This window comes from Strongylocentrotus purpuratus, unplaced genomic scaffold, assembly GCF_000002235.5.
Source record: "Strongylocentrotus purpuratus isolate Spur 01 unplaced genomic scaffold, Spur_5.0 spur5_scaffold_10, whole genome shotgun sequence".
Taxonomy (NCBI): domain Eukaryota; kingdom Metazoa; phylum Echinodermata; class Echinoidea; order Camarodonta; family Strongylocentrotidae; genus Strongylocentrotus; species Strongylocentrotus purpuratus.
Genome location: NW_022145595.1, coordinates 3187763 through 3212827, shown reverse-complemented (window position 1 = coordinate 3212827; position 25065 = coordinate 3187763). Strand labels below are relative to the sequence as shown.

General features: G+C 36.7%; 2 protein-coding genes across 2 annotated transcripts in view; both read left to right on the top strand.

Moving 5' to 3' along the window:
* Positions 1–21465, top strand: part of LOC100890071 (cyclic nucleotide-binding domain-containing protein 2) — a 36572-nt gene extending 15107 nt beyond the window's left edge. The window contains exons 3-12 of the mRNA XM_030980049.1: positions 10949–11066; positions 13331–13405; positions 14187–14275; positions 14978–15051; positions 15619–15791; positions 16689–16756; positions 17603–17680; positions 18256–18316; positions 20292–20421; positions 21332–21465. Coding sequence (XP_030835909.1) covers positions 10949–11066; positions 13331–13405; positions 14187–14275; positions 14978–15051; positions 15619–15791; positions 16689–16756; positions 17603–17680; positions 18256–18316; positions 20292–20421; positions 21332–21465 — 1000 coding nt within the window. The remainder of the gene's footprint in view (positions 1–10948; positions 11067–13330; positions 13406–14186; positions 14276–14977; positions 15052–15618; positions 15792–16688; positions 16757–17602; positions 17681–18255; positions 18317–20291; positions 20422–21331) is intronic.
* A 739-nt stretch (positions 21466–22204) lies between these two features.
* Positions 22205–24548, top strand: LOC115921559. Its single transcript, XM_030979103.1, has 3 exons — positions 22205–22263; positions 22913–22975; positions 24086–24548. Exons 1-3 carry the CDS (start codon positions 22240–22242, stop codon positions 24431–24433), a joined length of 435 nt encoding a protein of 144 aa, XP_030834963.1. The 5' UTR covers positions 22205–22239; the 3' UTR covers positions 24434–24548.
* Positions 24549–25065: the final 517 nt, after the last annotated feature.

Genomic DNA, 25065 nt, shown 5'->3' with positions numbered 1-25065 from the left:
ACCTAATTTTCATACCCTTAACAAAAGTGAGCAGCGCTCACCCAATTAAGCATGAATTATTTTCGGACTTTTTGGTGCAGTAGCGTACCTGAGGGGGGGGGGGCAGGGGGGCAGAGTGCCCCCCCCCCTGACGGGCTCCAGGGAAAAAAGGAAAAAGGGGGAAGGGGAAAGGGGGAAGGGGAAAGGAAAAAAAAAGGGGGAAAGAGAAAAAAAGAGGAAAGAAAAGAAAAGAAAGGAGGGGAAAGAAAAAGAAAAAGGAAAAAGGGAAGGAAAGGAAAGGAAGTAGGGGAAAGAAAAAGAAAAAAGGAAAAGGAGAGAAAAAAAAAACGTGTAACAAACATGCTCGCCCCATCCTAAACAAAATTACCAGTTAATAGTTATGTACCAAACGTTATTCAAAGAAAATTTGGTTTGCTCGCTGGCTACGCTCCCTCGCCAAAATGGAATTAACATCACCTTAAACATGATTGTGTAAGCCCCAATCTGCAACAACAACAAACTGAAAATTATGTACCAATCAGCATCATTAACTTTTTTTTGCTCGCTCGCTAAAATAGAAGTAACATCGATTTTACTATAAATCACGCTTGTGCCCACCCCCGACATGGAGCAATAAAACCAATTGTATGTACCATGTTCTCACTAAACGAGAAGTGATTTTTTTTTTCGCTCACTCGCCGAAGTGGAATTATGCTTACATTACTAACAAAATTTAATGTTCCCGCCGCTGATCTGCTACAATATCTTTTTTTTTGCCTGCCCGCCAAAATGGGATTGACATTGGCTTAAACACGATTGTACCCAGCCCCGACCTGCAACAATGATTCAAAGTTTATGTACCAATTCATTGAGGACATTATTGAACCAAGTTTTATTGGCAATTATTAAAAAAAGAAGCGATTAATTTTTTTATTGCTCGCTACGCTCGCTCGCCAAAACGGAATTAATATCAGCTTAGACATGATTGTGTGAGCCCTGACCTGCAACAAAAAAAACTGAAATTTATGAACCAATTATCATTACAAAAATTTTGCTCGCTCGCTACGCTCGCTCGCCAAAATAGAAATAACATCGCTCTTAATAATCACGTCCCTGACATGGAACAATGAAACCAAGTTTATGTACCATGTTCTCACTAAAAGAGAAGTGATTTTTTTTTTCGCTCGCTCGCTAGTGCCCACCACTGACCTGCTACAATATCATTAAAAAGAGAAATGTGGAATTTTTTGCCTGCCCGCCAAAATGGGATTGACAGTGCCTTAAACACGATTGTGGCCGCCCCCGACCTGCAACAATGAAACAAATTTTAAATAGCAATTCATTGAGGAAAGATGTATTTTCGCTCGCTAGCTATAATGGGTATAAAATCACTCTAAATACAATATTATTCCCACACCCGGCATGGGACAATTGAACCAAGTTTAAGTGGCAATTATTAAAAAAGAAGTGATTTTTTCTTGCTAGCTACGCTTACTTGCAAAAATGAAATTAACGTCACTAGTAAATGAATGTGCCCACCCCTGACTTGCAACAATACCAGTATATATACCAAACCGTTACTTAAAGATATTTTTTGCTCGCTCGATCGCCAGAAGTGAAAATTAGCATCGCCTTTTGTTTTTGTTTCGGTCGCTTGCCCCCCTGACGGAGTACCCAGGTACGCCACTGTTTTGGTGTCATATGAAAGTTGAGCTGATGAGCTTTCCATACATATAAAACTTTTCCTCCAGAATCATATATATTTTTTTATTCGGCAGCCATTCAAAAGTGTATAGTTTTTTTTGGGACGACATCTCAATCCGGAAGCGGGATTGCACGTTTTATATATTTCGTTTGAATGTGACCACTCCACTATACAAATAATTTCACACGTGTTAACGAATTAGGTTTATCAAACATTGCCATTTCAGATTTAGCTTTTGCAAGGTAATTTCCAGTACGCTATAAACATGATTAAAATTTACAATGAAGCTCGGTAACCCAAATTAAAAGTACTGTTCAAAGGTACTATTCAGCCTCTTACAGGTACGATTCAACATTTAGAACATTTATTGAAATCAGTCTATTAGTTGAAATGACTGCTATGTTTATTATGATATTAGCTTGATTAGAATCCTACTTCTTGTAGTTTTATCCTTTATAGTGAAGATTGATTTTGCCATATTGATTTTTTTTTTCCTTTCTCAGAACTCTCAGGGATTTTCTTTCATTTAGGAAAAACCTTACAAAGGAATCAATTATCGCCATGATTTTATCAAAAAGTGATGTACTATAAAAGTGTCTTTAAATGTTGAAAAACTATTTCGCGATTTATAGGAGGCAGCAAATTGATGGCGGCTTTCTGGATCGGTTTTAATTACTTCTCTGAGTTTTGTTAAAATATATTTATTTACATATACACACATTCACATGGCATTATTTGAACATAATATTTATTGAAAATAAACACATTTCCCCTTTTCATTACATAATTTTATATTTATGTAAAAATTGTAAGTACCTTCTAAATATCCAATATAGGTCTATATTGTTTAACAGCAGAAGGAGAATTATCTCTCTACAACTTACGAATTTGGCTTGAACTTGTCAAAAGTATTCAGTATCTTAAAAGGGCGTTACATGGATTTGCCCGATTAAAATCTCAAAACTTGCAAAGGACCATGAATTTGTAAAAATCGTAACATTGAAAACTTCCCTTTACAAGTATGGTGACAAAATATTGTTATTAGTAAAATTGCAGTCACTTTTCTATTCAAATTTGAATTTTGCGACTGGCAGTGTTTTATTTACCCCATTTGTTGTGTGCAAAATAAAAATAGGGCTTCAACTTTCACTCATAGAGAGAAAACCACATAATATCCTTTTGACTTGTTGATCTAAAAATACTTACATACATGCACATACTGTCATAAACTCATCCTGCTGCTACAGATCAATTTCGAGAGGGTTTGCAAATCCCAGATCAGGGGCGGATCTAGCTTTTTGCCAAGGGGGGGGGGGGGGGGGGGTTGACCCTGTGGCGGATCCAGGATTTTCCAAAAATCGCGCCGTTTTACTCTTTTACTTTTTTTCCTTCTTTTTTCTTCCCCCACCCTTTTTTCCACTAGGCCATCCAAGGGGGGGGGGGGTGGAGGGTTAAAACCGCTGAACCCCCCTAGATCCGCCCCTGCAGATAGGGGCTTTTAATGTGACTTGGTAACATTGTTGAAGTTTGATGGAAAAAAAAATTGTATGAAATGTTACTTATTATATTCCTTCTACTGTACTAACCCTCTAGCATGCAAACATTCCTGAAAAATTCTAAAAACACAAAGATATTTACGGTTTTGTTTGAAGACGTCACTGTGCGACAACCTCTAACAGTAAATTCTCCCAACCTTTCAACACTTAAATGTCTGGAATGGTATATAGAGCCAATTCATTGCTTTGTGACGAATTCAATTCACCTAAAATATAACTAAATTTTAATAATCGATCAGATCAGTTCCTCAATTTCTCATTAATATGGTCTGTTTTCACTCAAGCTTTCAGATATCTTTAATTGTACATCAAGCATTGGAGTTACTACCATCATGTTCTCTCATCTGAACAATGTTACCAAGTCCCTTTAAGGGGATATTTACGATAGATCTACGAGCATTATTGAACCACTGTCATGTTAACCAGAAAATTATAGAGGCTAACTATTATCCATCATTTATCCATGAGAGAATCACATTGTACGTGTTCTTCTAAAGCATGTCAAATATTTGTATCACGATACAATTCATCCTTCGTACATGAAAGAGTTCTCTACAAATATCATCATATCAGAGGGCTGAATATATCCTTGTTTTGTTCTCGAAGGCTATTACTTTGATGGACGGTTTATGTATACTCCTTTGAAATGAAGTAGGAATACTCTAATCTGTTTTTAAAAAAATCCTCAATCGTGATTTTTCTTGTACTTAAATAAATGTAGCATCTCATGAAGGTGTTGACCTTTAGATTTTCTCCGCCTTATATCTTCTTTGCCTTTTTCTGTTTCGTAGTTGTCCCGTCAGCATGTTTTATATTAGCCTTTAGGACTAAGTGTACATTTCATTAAATATACTCTTCTTTTCCTAATGTTGATTAAACCCTGCAAATTCTTGAAAAATGCTGCTTGACTCGTTTGGACATTTTGTATCATCGCGTCAAAGAGCCGACCTTTTGAATATTGTGCGCCCTTTCCCCTTTTCTGTTTACTAGTTGTTCCGTCAGCCTGTTCCTAGCAATCCATGTATATTCCATTAATTATATATTCACCTTCCCATGTGTTGAATTATTAAAGAGATTAAATCCCGCCAAATCTCGGCAAAGGTCGATTGATCGGAATTTAAACCCGAATTCAACCAACTTCAAGAAAAAATAAAATCAGACCAGCTCACTTCCGCATGAGCAACCTTAGACGACTGGGCAACCAACCATCCATGCTTTAAATCTGAGGCCTGCTTTTTATTGGAGCAGTGAGTTATTCAAGCACTGGTAAAGTGTACCAATCATCCAAAAATGTTTTTCTCTTGATGTAAGGGGCTACATGTCGTTGTACCGAATTCAAAATATGAGTAGTACGTGACACGGAACCAAAGTCGGAGTTGGGTTCCGCGCGCTGAGCTTTATCTTATCCTTCATTTTCTTTATACTCCTCAATGATAATAATAACAATAACTTGTTCATTTTTATAGCGCATGCTACTTTATGAGTACTGCAAAGTATCGAGAACTGTACCGCATAGAGCTGTATATAATAACTCTATGCTGAACCCTCATCTTGATGCTGAACAGGCGTTGATGAGTATTACCATAGAAGTAGAAGTAGAATCACGTTATTACCCAAGCTGTAGCTGAGCTACCATAATAAGGCGCAAATGCAAATTTCTTCCTACCGGTACCCAATTACTTCATATGGATAGAGAGTGGCAAATGTATGTAGATTAATATGCATGCCAAAGGATATTAGTGCCGCGACGGGGCTTGAACCTCGAACCATGTGATCCACAGTCCAGTGACGTATCCACTAGACCACGACATCTCAATGCCAGGTACATTTATAAGGGTGATTCTATGTATTGTATAATGATACTTAAATAATTGTTTCAGGTGATTGGAACACTTTAAGAAGTCTACGTGTGGGAACACTGTGCCAGGATATTAGAGTAAAGGGCACAATGAATGTTTTTATTATTGATGTATAATCCACCTAATATTGACAGTAAACAAACAAGACCTTCATAAATGTTGATATTTTTCTTCTTCTCCTCGTAACAAAATCAGATATAAACCATGTTGGATCAGTGATTAATTTTGATTGTCTAAAAAACTATTACATTTAATGTTCAGTTGTAGCCTTTAAAGGGGATTCGCTTTAATTACCGTGCTACTATATATTTGTTTCAATGTATGCACAATGCAACATTCATACAAGGAATATTCTTTAAACCTGATATTATTAGAAATGTTTCTTGTTGCCTGTTCGAAGATATTTAAGGTGCATTTTGAGGACAAAGTGGGCAATGGCCTGATTGCAAGATTGCTTTGAACTTCTGAATATATTTCCGCCGCACAAACTCCTGAAAACCGTCTTATGTTTGCCTGACATAGCAATGAAATATATCCCTTTAAAATTTAGTGATATTTCTTTCTGTTTTCTTGATGATACTTGCATAGTTTCCAGAGCGGAATTACCTCCCCGATTGTTTGATAGTGTTTATTAAGTCGGTAATATGTAATAATAATGATACTACTACTACTATTGCTAATACTATTGCTACTACTGCTAGTTCTAATACAACAATTATAACTACAATTAATAACAATTAATTATTTGTAACTTATACGATTATACATCATTTTCGAACATTTTTAGCTGATTTACTATTGCTAATCTCTCGAGGGAGAAGCTTCTCGCAGCAAAGGTCCCCCCCCCCCCCTCTCACCAAGTTGGGCTAGAGATGTACGAAGAGGCACTCGAGACATGATTAGAAAATATGATTATTCGAATCAAAATTATTGATTTGATGGATTAACTCGATTAACTCTGCTAAGCAGTGTCTATTTAAGAACTTACCCCCCCCCCCAATGCAGGCTAATGAAATTAAGCATAAATATATTTCTATCAAATAAAATTAATTTATAGAATAACCTTAATTTAGTTTAGTTGTGTCTGTACTTGTGCATCTGTTTGCTGAAATATTTGTTTTCTTTTAATAATGTCGGACAGAAAAAATAAAAATATGTCGTTTATCATTACATTTGGAGCGTAAACTATACACCACAAATGTCTTTTAAAAAATATGAGTGTATAACCATTGATTCCTTTAAAATCATGTAAAAATGCTTTTGTTTAGTCCTTGATTATTTCTATATGCGCCTTGAGCACTCCACATAGGCCTAGTGGATTTGGCACTATAAAAGTTATATTTATTATTATTATATTGTTTAACTTTTCCGAGTTACTGTTCCTATCCATTCTTTTCTTTAATTTTTCATTTTTAAAGATTTTTTTCTTAGATTAAAAAAAATACTAAAGTAGTAGTAAAGTAAGCACGGTTTTATGTTTTTTTTTCTTCTCGCAATACATGTGTAATGTGTAATCTAGAGGTGTATTATTTATTCTTCTAGAGTGACTGTAACTAAACATTTTCCATAAACGGGTTTATAAAATACAGTCTTTGCTTCTTAGTAGACTTCGCCCCCATTTCTACTTGTCTTGATTTTTATTGTAAATTAAAAGTTCCAGGTTTATTGAATTTCTTTAGTTTTGTCATGATGGAAATAACTTTTACTTTCTTTTATTACCAATGCATAGAGTATGTAAGACGTGTGTCGAATGGAGTTCTGAATAATTGTGTACATTCTGTTTCTTTCCTTTAAATAATTTGTATTAATATTCAAAATGGAGAAAAATATTATATAAATATAAAACAAATAATGGGTACAAATGAAATGAACCTTTGAACGTACACATCGTTGTATTTTAACAACGCCGTGCATTACCTTTGAGTTGAAAATACATGGAGTAAATTATAGAGAAACTTATCTTGACATTGTATCGAGAAAGCGTTGGTTATTATATCAAAAAATATTTCTACTCACCGGGATTCAATGTTATTTACAATACGCTTCAGTGAGGACACCTCAGAATTCGAACGACGAATCAATTAACGTGTCAACCAGGTGATAATGAGGGAATTAAGCAGGTAAAATTCAATAAAGCGAGTTTCGATGTTGGAATTTGATATGTTATATATATAGTTATCTGTATACGTACCTACGGAGGATTGCCTTTAAGATGTTAAATTCACCTTAATTTTGCACGGGTGGTAAACTCCAATTCTTTGCTAGTGCTTACTCTATATTCCCCCCTCTCTGTGCCCATTTTCTCTTTAAAAGTGCATCGGGATGTTGTATTGCGATATGTTCTAGGCAAGATGCTTACTATACATGATTACATCCTTTAATTCTTAGTTTTAAAGTGCAGAGGCACTCTCTCTTTCCTCTTTGTTTCTGTCTTTGTATAATATTACTTTATTATTTTCAAAGCTCATTAGAAGTGCATCGAGAGGTTATATTAAGATGTAATGTTCCACACATGAAGCTGAATATCATTATTATTCCCTCTCTCTTTCTCTGTCTCTCTCTCTCTCTCTCTCTCTCTGTCTCTCTCTCTGTCTCACTCACTCTCTCTATTTCTCGACATTTGTCTGTCCTTTAAGTTTAATTTTGAAGCACAGAGGCACTCTCTCTCTCTCTCTCTCTCTCTCTATGTTCTCTCACTTTTCGTCTCTGTATATTTCTCACATTCTAAAGGTCTATAGAAGTAAATAGGGACATTATATCATTATGCAACATGCTCTATGCAACAAAAAAGCTGAATTTTATATTTCTGCCCCCTCTTTTTGAAACGTATAGGAATCGATAATGTTTCAATTACATGATTTCCAAACAGGAATTCGGTCGATTTTGGAATAAAATAGTTCTTTTTCTCAAAACATTCACTATGCCCTCTATTTTCTCTCTCTGTTCGTCTCTGTATGTCCATTTCTCCCTACGTTCTAAAGGTCTATAGAAGTAAATAGAGACATTATATCATAATGCATTTTGCTTTATGCAACAAAAAAACTGAATTTTTTATTTCTGCCCCCTCATGTCTATCCCTTCATTTTGAAACTTATAAAAATCGATTATGTTTCAATTAAATGATTTTCAAACAGGAATTCGGTCGAAGTTTGGATGAAATAGTTCTTTTTCTCAAAGTATGCATTAGATCCTTTGTATCTTCATGTAATGTATTTTATATATATCATATGTCATATTTTGTTGGTTGTATTTTTGTTGGGTATGGTATACGTGCTGTTAGGACAGACAATGTCTGATATAGAGTTTATATTCTTACTTTAATTGTTTTTTTGGGTTGTTGAAATCTAGCCTTCAATTTATTGTGTGTTGTTTGCTGCCAAAGAACCTTTCTTTTGTAAGGTACCTTTTAAAAAAAAACTGTCTTAGTTGTAAAATATCTTTGTACCATTTATCTGCATTTCTTCCATGCCCCATATAGGGCCGTTTAAGAAAAGAAGAACAACTTTAAACCTCTCAAACCTTTCAACATTTAACGCTCTCTTTATTTTCTGTTGAAGTACTTTGCTCACAACGCACGCTTTCTCTCCCCCCCCTCTCTCTCTCTCTCTCTTTCTCTCTGTGCCCATCCATATGCTTATCATACATAGCACATTATTATTATTGTCTACATATTGTTTATGTTTTATACTTTTAGATGAATAATAATAATGATGATAACAATTATATTAAAAGTTTGAAACATAATTATCTTATGCATTGAATTGTATACTGATTGTGGTGCGACAAAATAAAGGAACAATTGCCCAACTTTGATAATATTAGAGTTTCGATTATAAATTACTTAAAAAACGAAAAGTATATTGCAAATTCGAATTGTAGAAATAATAAATTCACAAGAAAATGGTTTCAATTCAGGAATTCGTTTACTTAAAATGATATTTTTTCTGTATTTGTTTTTCTTTCCATGAGTGTCAGAAATGAATTATTGATTTGTTTGTTTTCTGTCAACTCAACAGTTCAACAATACTTGTATCTTGAAAAGCCAATTTTATTTATGTTATAAATGTAAATTACCTTAAATATATATTTGTTAATTTGTTTCAATTGGAAATCAATAAAATCCCTGTTGAGGAAATGTGGGAAAAAAATAAAAATAATTATCTTACCTTTCCGAGTTTACTGCCAGCAGTGCCAGTTGCCTTTGCTTCTGGACTAGGATTCTTCATTTCTATCTTCCCATCTGATGTGAGTTCACTGACGATCGTTGCATTGCTGGTAGAAAGACCCTCTGCACCAATACTTCCTTTGGGCTTCTCAAACTTCTTGTTGACACTCTTACCACCGACGGTCTCCTTGATCTTAAGGAAGATCCGCAGGTAGAGGACGGTGATGAGCACGAGGGGGACGAAGAACGAGAGGATATTCTGGGTGATGTTTCCGATGGTCGACCTGGAGAATGCGCCCACGCAATGTCGGCCTGTGTCGTGGTCGACGGCGAAGTCCCAGCCGGTAGTGAACGGCATCCAGAACCCGAAGGCGATCAGCCACGTAAGCGCATTCAGCTTCATAGCTTTGGCCTTGCTGCGTGACATGTAGTGATTAATGGGGTCGTAGGTCGCACGATGTCGATCGATGCAGATGATGACCACGCCGACCACGGAGATGGAAAACGTCGCATTCCGGAGACCGATGTAAATGCTGCAGAGGGTTTTGTTTAAGGGGAAATACCCAATGAAAGTATGCGCGACGCCGACCGTCTGAAGTAAACCTACAAACAGGTCAGCGACGGTGAGGTTGATGATGAAGTAGTTGTTGTACGTTCGAAGACGCTTCTCGATGGCGAATGCGACCAGGCTCACGGAGTTGGCCACGACGATGAGAATGACCACTGTCGTCCCTAGTACAAGGCCCTGATAGTCAGGAGTCCTTGTCGCTGTCGGCCCACCGCCTACGACCTCCGTCGCAGGCATCGTCGTGTTTTCGAACTCGATATCTTCAAAGAAAGGGGTATAGTCTTCGGTGAAAGAAGAAAAGTTCGCCATGCTTATAAGAAAACACAGCTATCAGGCACGATAAGAAGGCAGTTATTGTAGTCAAAACTCAGCTAACTTTCAAACCTGGAATGGAATGTGCTTGGCCCTATGTGCACTCGCGTTTGTGAATATGTTGATATTCTGATGTTGTAAAGCTCTGCGAGGCGAGCGCACCTTAGGTCTGTTTATACCGGGAAAAAAAACATGCACACGCGAATGAAGACACCCCCCCCCTCCTGCGTGTATTATTAGATTCCTCTGTGAGTATTACATTTCTCTTCAAGCATCTGATAGTGATGTAATAACGCGGGTGGAGCTCCGTTGCTATGGATAAAGTTTGTTGCTGAGATTTAAATAAAAAATGAATGCAATTTCATTTATCGGTGTTGAAACAATCGACCCTCCCCCCCCCCCATACACACACACATAAGGGACATAATATTGTATAATGTAGATCTCTCGGATGGGCCATTTTCGTTATAAAAATTAAAACAAATTAAATTTAATAAACAAATATTTGTTAAAGTGCCTCCCCTTAAAGTGCCTTGAAAATATTTAATTCACCTGTTTACGAATAATTGTATTTTAATAGACAGAATGCAAATTGCATACATTACATGTTGTGTTTTTTGTCCTACCTGACAACAATTGAAAACATAATTATATACGAGATAATAAGTATGATAGCCATTGAAAAAAAAATATATAAGAGATAATATTTCATATCATCTCCTCTTATCATTCTATTAAATGTTATGACTTTTTAATTTGTAATGGCTTATTTCATTTCATTCTCCTACCGTTATATACTCAAAGGTCCACGGCTGAGTTGGAGGAAGAAGACCAGACTCTTTCTTTTATTTCCCACACGGATGGATCAGGTCAGGCGGAAGAACTCACCTTCGACAAGAAGTACTTCCGGGCTAAACGAGAGGTAAGACTCAATAGTAGTTTCATACAGAGAATCTTGCAACACGATTGGTCATAATGAGGTCACATGATTGATTGTCTATCATCGGCGGTGTGGCAGTGGAGATTCATTATATAGTATACGTTGGAAAACGATTTTTTTTTTTTTTTTTTACCAGGGCTTGAGAATGATACCATCTCTAAATCCTGCATATTTGAAAGGTCGTCTAGCTGTCTCTGGTGTAAACACTTGCGCGTTTATATATTTACATTTACACATATTTACACATATTTGTAAAGCTATAAGATCATTTTCTTTCATTTGATCCAACTCATTATGATACGTATTTCATGCATGAAGTCTTTCGTCTTCTTTGATGTTAGGGCAGACAGCCAGTGGAACGGATTTCAGAAATTGCAAAAATAACTCTGATTTTCAGAGTGCAACACGAATAATGTTTTTTTTGTTCGATAAACCCATGAATCAAAGCTTACCAGAAAAGATGTAAGATGGATGAACATCATAATCTTGAATGGGCGGTGTTAAGGGATCTTGATATCCAAGGTGATGCGTTCATCCAATTGGTTCTCTTCATATCTTGTTACAGACTGAGCTTATTAAGGTTATATCAAGCGTGTCATGGATTATTTTTGAATCTAGGCCTATACCAAAGGATTGCCACCCAACACTAATATAACTCATGATCGTTATCTCTGTTGAAATCGAGGTTAGGTTCACGTTCATGTAACTAATAAACTCTTTGCTGTGTTTAGCGCCCTTTTCAATTGAAATTAAAGTGCTTATCGGTCTATATTAGATACACAGAATGATAATACTAAACATAGTGCCTGGCTGGAATGGAGTTGACGCTCGGCTTAAAAGTATGTTATCATTATTATTTGAAAAATGGACACTTAAACAATTCTCACAGATGGGATTTATCTTGAACCAAATTAGGCTGAGTGATGTTATCAAATAACTAAACAATATCAGTTTTGTATTTGCCTAAATAAGCCATGAAAACTTCGGTCTATAGATGCACAGAATATAAATTACTAAACATGGTGCCTGGCTATTTGTATAGGTATATTTTGGACTGGGCACTTTACAATGTAACATTAACGGGATATTATCTTGAATTATATTACATTCGTGATGTTATCGGGAAAGAAGGATGGGTTAGGTATTTTTGGAATAAAAGCGGAAACCTATTTCTACAATACACACGATTGTATTTATAAATACTGGGTGTAAAAAAAAGCTGACAATTTTGATCTGTGATAACCTTTTAATTGATAGGCATATTATTATGCGAAAAACTGCAGAAATGAAACTCGTTTAAAGATAAAGACATTTTCAAAAATTAATGATAAATGACATACTTGTTTAGGGTAGGAAAACCTCCTAGAAATACTCGCTCAGGGTATGACTTGGGGCTTCGGTAAAATACTTGCTTAGGGTACGTTTTGGAATTGTATGTACACATTGTAGCGCAAACGCGATGCACACTTGAAAGTTTGTCAAAGTGGAGAAAGGAATCTTGTGGTATGACTAATCAGCTACCGGGAATGACAGGAACAAAATCAACCGCTCAACCACTGTTGTTTATATTCCTGGGAAGCAGGCGCGGATCCACATTGCGATTTTTCCGCCGCCCCCCCCCCCCCTCTCACCACCGGCTGGATCTGCCGCTACCGGGAAGTGCTCCAACTTCTTTCCGTCTTAAACCAGTCTGACTTCCAAATAAAGGGTTTTATTTACCAGCTTTGTTGATGATTTCAACTCTTATTTATCTCACCACCGAGATCCACGCGAATAATTATTGGTTGATGATGTACAATAATACTAGCTTTCGCCAATCAGAGAAGTTCAGCCGGAAAGATCGACGCCCCTTGTAAAGCCTTGATCAAAATTCGAATTTAGAGCGCGTATTTGGTGCTTTATTTATAAAATCTCAGGCACAATTTTACGAAGTTGAAGAAATACAACACCTTTTTTTAGGGGGGGGGGCATACCCTACTGTGTCCCCACCCTTTTGGAGGAGGACGTGTCCCCCTGTCCATTCCCTGATTGATGCCCATGGATGAAGGGAATATATGCATATTCATGTCGCCACTAAACGAGTTGCCAATATAATGCTACCACGATAAGACAAGGTTTCTTCCGGCTAAAATAGAATATGGGATCATTCGTGCTGGTGAATTACTGGAGTCAGCACTTTTTTGTGGAATGATGTCACTTTTCTTCTTCTTGCTGTTCCATCAGTTTTATAATCGTTTTCATTTCAGACTAGAATCACACAAGAAGTAAAGAACGTTTTGAGTTTAGAGGCAGAGGAGAGAACATTTGACCAGCTTAAAGTCGTAAGTAATCCAATATCATTTTATTTTCGAACTGATGTATGAGGTGTCGTGGTCTAGTGGACTCGTCACCGGACTGTGCACTAATGTCCTTTGGCAAGACATTAATGTACATATGAGGTGAGGTAAATGGGTACCTGGCAGGAATTAATTCCTTGAAATGCTAGAGTGCCATAAAGGCAGCCATGCTAAAGCTGAGGTAATAAATTGTGGAGCGCCAGAAGTGTCAATTTTAACAGACATGAGCGCTTTATACAAGAGCCCATTATTATTATTACATATTACATGTCAGATAATTTGTCTCTATAAAGTATGTGCTTTAGAAAAATTACACTTTAGATTTCACAGCTGTATATAAGCGCACGTTTTTTTTTTTTTTTTTTTTTTTTTGGGGGGGGGGGGGGGTTGGGGTTGGGGGGATGGGCATGAAAACGTTAACTTTTTAATAATTACATAACCACTTAAGCAGCTGAGACTGGAAGTACAAAGGCCGTGGGTTCACTTGACATACAACATTATGAAGAAATCTAGCAATTAACCTGTGCTAAGATTTTCCTGCGTGCAGCATCAATAATATCTTTAAAACGCGAAGAGAAGTTATTCCTTATTAGCGCCATTATAGTTCCAGATTTTTATCATTATGATTCCTAGATCTCCATCTCAATTTCTTCTTTCGAAAGTGGGCCAAATATGGAAAATTCTTCGTCTCACAACAAAACGATTTGCTGAAAACATGTTTCATAAGTGCATACAGATTCATCTCGTAATGAACTTTGTCATACAGGCTCTTAGGGGACTTCAATCAATATCATCTTTTGCTGAATATCCTCTGCATATTCAAGAGAAGTTAGTCAGAGTCGCTTATTTTTACAGGTTTGTAGTGCTTTTTCTTTGAAAATTCAGATTTAATTTAAAATGATTTATGTCTCATACGGTTTTTATCATACATCTTTGTTCAACACGATCACATTTACTTTCGAAAACTCAAAATCCCAAGGAAAAAATCGGTCAACGAAGATATTCAAGTTTTATGCATACTTTTTAAACAACGGTTGGTCTTGACATCATGAAAGCTTGTAAAAGAGGTAAATGGGAACCTGGCAGGAATTAAATCCTTGAAATGCTATAGAGCGCTGTATTAAAATGGCAGCTAGGCTAAAGCCAGGGTAATAATTGGTGCGCCTCTGAATAGAATTTCTAGAAGGCGCTATAGAAATGCCTATACAAATATTAATAATAATAACAATAATATAAGATTTCCCGAGGCTTGCTTGACATAGTAAAACAAAACATAATGTATGTAGACTGGATTCCATGTATTGTAGTTCATTCATTAATAACAGGTTAACGGAATAACTCGTCACTAGGTTCCACGGTCTAGCAGCCTTCTGTGTCACATAATTATATTAGAACGTGCGGCGGACATGCGTAATCCGAAAATGATTTTTACGGGATATACAAAAGGGGATCGAAATTGAGATGATTTTTGTTAAAGTCTCTCTAGGGCTCTATTTTCTACGCCACCCCTAACACCGTTACTGGTCTCATTTTCCTATTTTGTCTTCCATTTTAAAGTATTCCAGAAAGGAAGGTCATCATTCGTCAAGGTCATATAGCAGAGAATTTCTACTTCCTTGTAACGGGCGAAGGTCAGTATATAAATCGAGTTTAGCCTAGTCAGATAACTCCTTTTTGCCCTCAAAAAGTATTGATTTTTCAGTACTATTACTCTACCCAATGTTTTATACAAATTCCTTGCTTTATTCTAGGTGTTACAAGATAAATTGACCCCGCACCTCTATAGCGAGGGCCGATGTAACTTAGAAAATGGGAGGGGGGCGTGGGCAATGACGGATTTGATAAACGATCACCTCCCCAAATCCCCCAAATTATTTTAATGGGGGGGGGGGGGGTATTCTGGTATAGTTTCTGGGAAAGATTATATCTGTTAAAGTTGTGCTCTCGCTTCCTTTTGGACAATCCTGGATCCACCTCTCCGGTTACATTTAGTTTTGTCATTTACCACTCCAACAATGGTTCAAAATCTAAGAATAAAAATAATTCAATTAAAACGCCATTATGCAAACACTGCTTGAGCGAAATGGATGAAGCTCTGTGAGAGCAGAAAATGAATGCCCAATAAAATTAATGCTTTTTCTACCTCCACTCCAATTTCTTGGTTCTACTCTCTTCATCAATTTGAATTTGTCTCATAGTATCGGTTGTGCAAACCGAAGCCGACCCGATCACCAGCGATGCCATTTCGACAGAGATCGGAAGATTTCGGAAAGGTGATTGTTTCGGTGAGTTGGAACTGTTGCACGGTGATGCTCGTCCTTGCACGATCACTGCAGAAGTGCCTTGCCAAATCATTGCCATCGAAAAAGAGGTTAGAACAAGTTATATAATTTCTATTATTTTCGAAAAAATATCAATAGGATTGATTATATACTTTAAAATGTATACTTTACTATCAAATGTTTTTGGTCAGTTTGTCTGTTCCTTTTTTTGTTGTAGGGATGGAAGAGGGCCTAGATTGCAAAAGGAAACAAAGATGGTTGGACAGTAACATGAAACAGTAAATCAAACAAATAATTGTTTGAATTTGTAGATCGTTTTAGACAAATTCCTAACTTGTTTATCAAATAAAATAAAATTAATCAACGAAAATCAAAGCTGTCAGAAAATCTTGCAAAGATGTATAAATGCATTTTCAAAATCTTCAAAAAACTGTCATGTACACAACACGTGGATTTAAAAGTAATGTCCTAAAAGGGTATATGCGGATATGGAGGAAGTGAGTGGAGGTGATGAGAAGGGGGAGGGGAGGAGGAGGATGGGAAGGAGGAGGAGAGTGGAGGAGAAGGAGGGGGAATAGGGGGAAGAAGGAGGAGGGGAGAAAGGAGGAGGAGGAGGGTATGACAATTATGAAGCCTTGCAGGATGGTGAAAACTATAGGTGTTCACACCGATGGCCGTATCAAATTAACATGATCAGTTATTATTGTGATTATCATTACATGAATTTCACACACTTCAAACTGATAATGAGTCGGGGAAATTTAGAAGTCGTCATCGTCTTTTACAGATGCATTGAAAGTTTCCTTGCTGAGAACGAGAAAAAAGAAGCTTGAAAATGTGAAAACATTTGAAAAATATCGTCTTAAAAATTCATGTGTGCGTGTGTGAGTGTGGCTGCGTGAGTGCGTCAGTGTTCGTTTTGTATAACATTGCGATGAAATTGATTTCCTTTTTTCTGATTTTTTTCGATTTCGCTCGTGTCACAGGATTTCATGGATATGTTTATGGGAGAAGGAGAAGGAGGAAGAGAGATCGAGCATCTTAAGTTTCTAAGGTAACGTAGGGAGGGAGGGAACACAAAAACAGATTTTTCTTCCTGATTTTTAGCAGAGATAAGCGGTAAGGGAGAAGAAGAACAAAAACCACAATCGATAATTTGGTTACTTAAAAGAGAGAGAGAGAGAAAGAGAGAGAGAGAGAGAGAGAGAGAGAGAGAGAGAGAGAGAGAGAGAGGAAGAGGGGGCGGGGGATTCGGGGGGGGGGGGGGGCGAATTCCCCTCTGGGGCGCTCACCCCTAAAAGTTCCGTGAAGTGACCTATAGTATAGGCGGATCATATATATTTTCCGAAGTGTTCCGAAGCAGAATACGCATTCTAAACTACATATCATGACATGACATATTAGTGTCGCACGTTTGCCTTTCCCCGATTGAATAACACATGTTTAAACAAAATTTGCCGACAAATTTCATGCCTTCTTGGTACAAATGTTCCATTATACTCGAATGTTTGTAAACATATGAATTTTGTTTATAGTCATCAATTAGAGAAGAGGGACATATTTTAAAAGTAATCCTATACATGGTACGGTACCCCTTGATATATAGACAGTTTCATTCTATGCCTTCCTGTAATTGTTAATATGATTGTGTAATTGCAAGCTTGTATGTACTAGCATCATCATGAATAAACTTTAATAATGTTAATTTTTTTAAGACTTCCAAAATGTGTCTTGTTTTGACATACTTTAAATGATTAGTTTAATAATTAATCAGTTCAACTTTGTAGTAAATTAAGTTCGTAATATAAAAATAACTATGCAGTTTTAAAAGAGTACAATTCTGTTTACAAAAATTACCTGCAGTTCCATTTGACTCCATCTTTTCTTCTTTCCTTTTCAGAACTTTACCTTTCCTGAAAGGCTGGCCTGTTCAGAAGCTAAATGAACACCCTCAAATGTGTCTCATTCATTTCTTCAAGTAAGTTCATTTCTATGATGCGCAAACATTAATGTTAAGAGTATCTTTAGCCTAGTACCGTTGGCGTTCGGAGGAGGTCCACCCTTAACATAGGGTGTGATTTTTATCCATAAAAATATACATTAAACATGGGTTAATGTAATGCCTCTCTCATATTTTCCGATAGGAAATATTAAGCAAGAATACAATGATAATGATAACAAAAAGTTACACCTGTTTTGAGAATTTCCTGCAGGAGTGAAAGCAACATCTATCTTTACGTTCTGGCACTGAGCAGACGATATTCAGACGGAGATCATGATCACAGTCCCCACAAGTGTATAAGATGTTTGAGCTGTGATCTAATTTACGTGTTTTAAAACTATTTCATTGAAACATAGGGTCAGTTGAAACGTCGGCATCACTTGCCTTCATTCGCATATGGTTTTTAAATGTAATTGTAAATGTAAATCGTTATTACTATTATTATTATCATTGTCATCATCATCATCATCATCACTCATCACTCACTATTATCATCATTATTGTTGTTATTATCTTAATTATTATAAGTTGTTGTTGTTTTCTTTCATCAGGCGCAGCTCTGTGATAGTGAAGAACAGTAATCGATCTGAATGGCTCTATATTATAAAATCGGTAAATATTTTCTCTGAGTATAATATATAAGATGTAATATATATTATGTATATATATGTTTATATATTATCTATTACCTATTAATAAATGACACATATTTGGAAAGCTTAGATCCTCATCTTTCATTTGATGCAACTCACCTGATGCATGTTTCACGCATTAGTGATTTAAATGAATTTGAAGAGAGGAAACCAAAAAGTCATTTGGCGGACGATATCTGAATTTCAAAGAGAAAAATCACATTTCTAGAAAGTTGAGTTTCTGCCCTGTCATAATATGACACCTCAATCACGAAAAATGAGCAAGGAATGACACAGTTCTGTATGTTTAAAGTAGGGCTTGTGTTTCCATAATTGTATCAAACGAATTCGTTTTCACTGGCTGCCTGCCGTAGCAAAAAACAGAATTGTCAAAAGACTTAACTCCGTTTCGTTGACAATCAGCCATGCATGAAGTCTTTCGTCTACGGCCGATTGTCACCCAAACGAAGTTAAGTCTTTTCTTTTCTTAATTCCGTGTGCTACTCAGGCAGGCAGCCAGTGAAAATGAATTCGTTTGATAAAATTATGGATATGCAAGCACTATTTTAAACATACAGAACTTTGTTATTCCTAGCTCTTTTTTCGTGATTGAGGTGTCATATGAAAGGGTAGAAACTCAACCTTCTGGAAATGTGATTTTCTCTTTGAAATTCAGATACCGTCCGCCAAATGAATTTTTGGTTTCCTCTCTTCAAATTCATCTTAATCACTCATGCGTGAAATATGCATTATAGAAGTTACATCAAATGAAAGAGGAAGATCTCAGCTTTCCACAATTATAATTGTGATTAAGTTATGATCAAACGTCGAAAAATCTCGGTTTCCTTTTTTTCTGGGACGCACTGTATTGAAGGTCTTTCTCTCATCATGCTCACAGCTTCTTTCAAACACATTATATTTAAGGTCTTTCTCTCATCATGCTCACAGCTTCTTTCAAACACCTTATATTTAAGGCCTTTCTCTCATCATGCTCACAGCTTCTTTCAAACACCTTATATTGAAGGTCTTTCTCTCATCATGCTCAGAGCTACTTTCAAACACATTATGTTTAAGGCCTTTCTCTCATCATACTCACAGCTTTTTTCAAACACATTATATTGAAGGTCTTTCTCTCATCATGCTCACAGCTTCTTTCAAACACCTTGAGCACGATCGCAAAAGCTTTCAATCAATCAACCTAGGGCAATACTAAATGCCTTTATTGTGCTGAACTTTTCTACCAGTCAAAATAACAGATTGTGTATGCCTATCCGAACATGCTTCATGGGCTATACAATAGGGTATTGAAAATGGCCTTTTAAATTTTAAATTCACTAAATTAGTGAATTTCTCGAAATTTTTAGGGATTTAATTATTTATTAATTTATTCATTCAAATCACATATTTACATAAAGCAGCCTTTTTAGCTTGCAAACAATTATTACGCAAAAATAATAGAATACATGAATGTACGAATCTCATATGAATACAACTGGTCTTCCACATGATTATGTTCACATTGTTGAAAAGGGAACATACATGAAAGATAACGTATAAAACGTGTATGTTTGACGGCCAAAATTAATGCTAGGCATGACCCCATTTTGTTCGTGTCAGTAGCGATGCCGGCGCATGCGCATGAGCCCATTTGGTTGGCCAGGAAACATGTTGTTTTTATTGTCGGCCATGTTGATGTCGGAAAAATCACGATTGCCCATGACTAACAGCACATCGTATCGAAGATTGTTTGATGTGCTTGCCAACTTTGATGAAATCGACCGTCAAAATAAAAAAATGCGCGCTTGAAAATTAACCCGATAATATCGGTAGGGCTGTGAATATTTAGCCCCTTATACAAGTTATAATTCCACCAAAAGTATGGAGTGAGCTACATTCTTTTAGAGAGATAAAGCATGAAATAATCAGCCAATATTTGTTTGAATCTTTTCCACCAGGGTTCTTGCCAAGTAATCAAGCAATTGAAGGATACCCAATCACTGCCAGTAGCCAGACGGCTCAGCCCGTGCAACACTACTCTGTCGGCCGAGAAGCCAGCTTTTAGCCCAAGAGATGGGTTACATATAGGTGAGACCTCATGGTGGAAAGTCGTCTTTTGACTTGAACTGACTACTATAAATCATCATCAAACCCATTATTTCTTGGCAAGAATAAAATCTACATCGATTTTAAAATAACTCAGAATGCGGTTAGTTGAAACTTTCAAAAGTCTGTCAGATAAGTTGAAGTCTGAACATTTTTGTTTTCATTATCGTTTTATTTGGTGAAAATTTGGTCTTGGTGTAGTTTTAAATTTCGAACAGGGTAAAAAGGAAGAAATCGCAAATATTGTCGAACGATAATATCAACGGGATGTTAATTTCCTAGCACTCAAAATGGGAAGTCCGTAAATATAAATCTTTGTAATTCTGAAAATTGCCCCAAAATAGAGGTTTGCTGGCGGATGCCTAATTCTCGAAAGCGAAGCCCCATTTGTTTATAGAATAAACTATCAGGGGAAATCTACAGAAATGATCATAATAACATGCGGCAAGAGCATGAATAAAGTGTCCTTTGGCCGCTGCTAGAGGGCGGTAGAAGATAAATGTGCCAGTGGGACATTGTTCACAAATATTTTTAGTGGTTTTATTGAGAAAGTATATTATCATTATCATCCTCCTTCTTCTTCTTCTTCTTCTTCTTCTCTCTTCTTCTTCTTCTTCTTCTTCTTCTTCTTTTTCTTCTTCTTCTTCTTCTCTTCTTCTTCTTCTTCTCCTTCTTCTCTTCTTCTTATTAGTGTTATCATTATCTTCATTATCAATATTTGTGTCTCTTTTTAAAAAACTGTGGTTATCCTGATTTTCATTCTATTTATTATATCAAATATCAATATTAATTTTTACAATTACGTAAAATTTGTCTTGATCTTGTTCCCAGAATAAACATTTTCGAAAGTTTATGCACTGATCTCGTCATAATTATTATCTGCCACGCACAGGTTCAAAGGTTGATAGTCGTCGATGGAATTCATCTCTGACGTCAGAGACATCGTCCATCTCGCTCTCTGATACCGCATCATCGCCGAGACAAAGAAAGAAAACCAGTCCTAGAGAAGAGGTCAGTATTGACTAGATAGTATAATCGCTATGTTTTGTTTGGGGATATATTCTGTTATTAAGACTAACGTCTGGCTTCACCGAATCACCGTCGAACAAAGCATCAAAAGTAACAAGACATCCTCCTAATCCTATTAATTATCCTATAAATTGATTTTATTTTCTTTCAAGTTTTAATATTATTATGAGACCTCAAATATTCAAATTAAACTTAAAATGTACATGATTGCATCTGGCTACACCAATAATAATGGGGGGGGGGGTGACCAAATTTACTTGCAAGCCAGACGAACAATCGTTTACCACGCTGTTAATTTAGGGAGAAGCTACCTTAAGACTAGTGTCCTTATCTTTCTGTCTTAAAGACAAAGTTTAGTTCTAGTTATTGCGATTTATTTAAGAAAGAAACTGTGTGGAAGCGATTGGAATATTGTGTATCAACTGTATAATATGAGGTTTGGGATCATACAAAAATGATTAAACAAGCTGGGAAAGTCTTGCTAAAAGTTGCAGGCACTGTACACAAAGAGGTGTATATGGGACTACATAAATATGTGGCATAAGGCTTTGGATCACAGCCCTTTAGCTGTTACTTGTCATAGGCCTATTTCGAATATGAGGGTATTTGACGAGCTATTGTTTTCAGTAGACATTTGTTATATATTACTCTTCCTCATCGATATAATGTGCCATCTTTCCCAGAACTCAACCTTCTCTTTAAACTTGCTCTTCTGTGTTTTCACTCTTTTAGGTCCAAGAGAGTGACAGAGTAGTTTTCGTCCAAGTTGGGATGCTACATTCCAAAGATGTGTTTGTAAGTATTTTCGCTGATAAGGAAAGCCTACGATATTACTGGAGATTAAAAATCTCTCTAAAAAAAATCTGTAAAGTTTTGTATTCATTATTTGATTGTTTATTTTTTTAAAATATTATTAAGTGCTTTCTATATCATATTTTAGAAAACACATATTCATTCAATAATATGACATTGCACCTTTTATCAATACAGTACATGGATAGAAAATGTAAGACATCAATATGTTACATGCTGAATGTATAATCAATGTGAAATAGATTAACATTGGGTCATAGCGCTTAGAGATTTCGGTTGTAAGCGCTTTATAAGTAACGTTTTTATTATTATTATTAAAGAAGTTTTTATATCGTCCATAAGGGCTACTTCTTTACTTGAGAATGGGGAGGGGGGGGGGGGGGTAAACAAAGTGACTGCACGATCGGGACATATGTATTTCTTTATTCAATTGCAATTGACTTTCGGTGGGATTTGACATGATTACGAAGTGAGTAATGTTTATCACAGTCATAACCGATTAAGTTTTACCCGCCATACGTTCATTGCCGTCAGCTATATTATGATAAACTTTTCATCGTTTTTTCATACCCTGTATTCTCCATTATGACCTCTTCATATATTATTTTCCTCATTCAAAATATTGTATCAGGGTTTGCCGATGCTATGTCGGGAAAACGGTATCAGTGATGTAGATCAGCCGAGTTTGAGTCTGGTGAGTACGGACCTGATGCAATCAGGTATAATTATTTTCCGTCTGGGGACCAACCATGAAGAACTTTGCACACAAGGCGTCATTACGATTGCGTCATAATGGCCCTTTCAGATATGACGCGGTAAACCGCCGCAAAAACGCCGGTTTTTTTTTTTTAAGGCGGTAATAAATGGCAACTGCGCGCAACAAAGGTCCCGCGCGTATTCACTGAGCTCTGTGCTATAATATGCAGATAAAATACCTGTATTCCACTTTAAGTCATCGTCATTTTGTTGCGTTGTATCGGAGCGAGGCCTAATCGAAGCTGTGAAGGCAATTACGCCAATTATTCAAAAGGATGCTGGCATGCACTGCTCATTCTGTCTTCATTTCTTGTGTGAGTGTGGTTGTGATACCACTCTCGTACAGTGCGGCAAAGATCACACATTGATTTATTCCACGCAATCCTACGTCAAGCAAAATAATGAACCATCGTGTACCTATTAGGGTTTAACGCCATCATCTCAAAGAGACTAGTCAGGGGAGGATCCTTGACGTTGTATGGAAGTTTGATTCGTAGAAAGTAGCTCTTTCGTATTGCCAAAGTTTAAATCTGATATTCCATCAGTGCAAAAATGAAGAACCCGTTTGTGATTAATACGAGAAATGATGTTTATCATGTTCACATGTTTTAATAACACGATCGCAACGTCTTTCGATAAATCAATCGCATTTGACAATCATGATATATTACGTAGAAGTGTCGTAGTCAAGTGGTTTAAGCACTTGTCTTAACATTCGAAGGTCGTGGTTCGATCCCCGACACGGCACTAATGTCCTTTGGCAAGGCATTGATCTACATTTGCCACACTCGACCCAGGTGAGGTAAATGGGTACCTGGCAGGAATTAATTCCTTGAAATGCTGGAGCGCTGTAATGGCAGCTAGGCTAAAGCCGGGGTAATAATTAAATAGTGCGCCTTGGATTAGGATTTTTAGATAGAGGGCGCTATAGAAATATAACTATTTTCATTATTACGTAATCCGAACATGATTTCCATCAGAAAACGTAGGACAGGGTATTGAAATTGCTCTTGAGATGATTCATTGAAAGTTTCCCACTATTTTTTAGGTGAGCCGTGGAGCAGAGTGCATCATGCTGAACAAGATGTTCTACCTGGAGCAAGCCAGCGAGTTCGTCTACCGTCACCTCAAAGAGATCGTCCGCCCTTACCCTCTGGGCCAAACCCTGCAGGAGCATCTACAACTCCATACCGACTGGTCCTACTACAAGAAGCAGGCCGTTTCGGACGTCCTCTCAAAGTCGACATCGTCGTCGTCTTTGTCGACGTCAGGCACGTCAACACACGACGTCAGTGGTTTATCATCGAGGAGGAAGTCGGTAGATTCATCGAATCTGGCTTTTAAGCCGAGGAGAAGAGATTTACAAGTGGACTTGAAGAAAGGTTTTCCTACCTAGTTATTCTGGATAACGGCTGCCTTAGTCAAACTATAACAAATTTGCTACCAGCCGATGATTACTTTGGTACATAAAAACAGAGAAACAGAGATAGATGTATAAGCGTGGGAGAAATGGAGAGAGAGAGAGAGAGAGGGGGGGGGGGAGGGGGGGGGGGAGAGAACAAGAGAGTGAATGTAAGAAATAATTCAAATCATCAGAAAATGAATACTCAAATCTCCGAGAATAACTTTCCACATTTTAAAACGGTGTAAATAACATACACAATGTTTTAATCCTTTATATTACTATTCGATATAATACAATAAATTACATGTGTGATGAGAAACAGTGCATCTCGTCGTTATTATTCCGTGTTTTGCTTCGTTCACAGTATGATACACTTTTCTTTTCATGAAGATTAATCAAAGAATCTAAAAATAGGAAACATATTCCACAAATAAAACCGGATAATAGAATTAACCACTTTCACAGTCATTTATAGTTAAATTTAGGTGAACGAAATATTTATTTGAATACCATTTCCTAAAATATTCGTTAGATTTCCAAAAGGCCTAGCATGACGATGACTACAATGTCAATACATGTGAAATCTGACCAGGTGATTTAACAAAGCTTGGTTTTTATTATTT

Coding starts and splice junctions, on each gene's coding strand:
- LOC115921559 (XM_030979103.1), top strand. CDS start 22,240: ATGCTACATTCCAAAGATGTGTTT. Junction 22,264..22,912: donor TACATTCCAAAGATGTGTTT/GTAAGTATTTTC, acceptor ATATTGTATCAG/GGTTTGCCGATGCTATGTCG. Junction 22,976..24,085: donor ATCAGCCGAGTTTGAGTCTG/GTGAGTACGGAC, acceptor ACTATTTTTTAG/GTGAGCCGTGGAGCAGAGTG.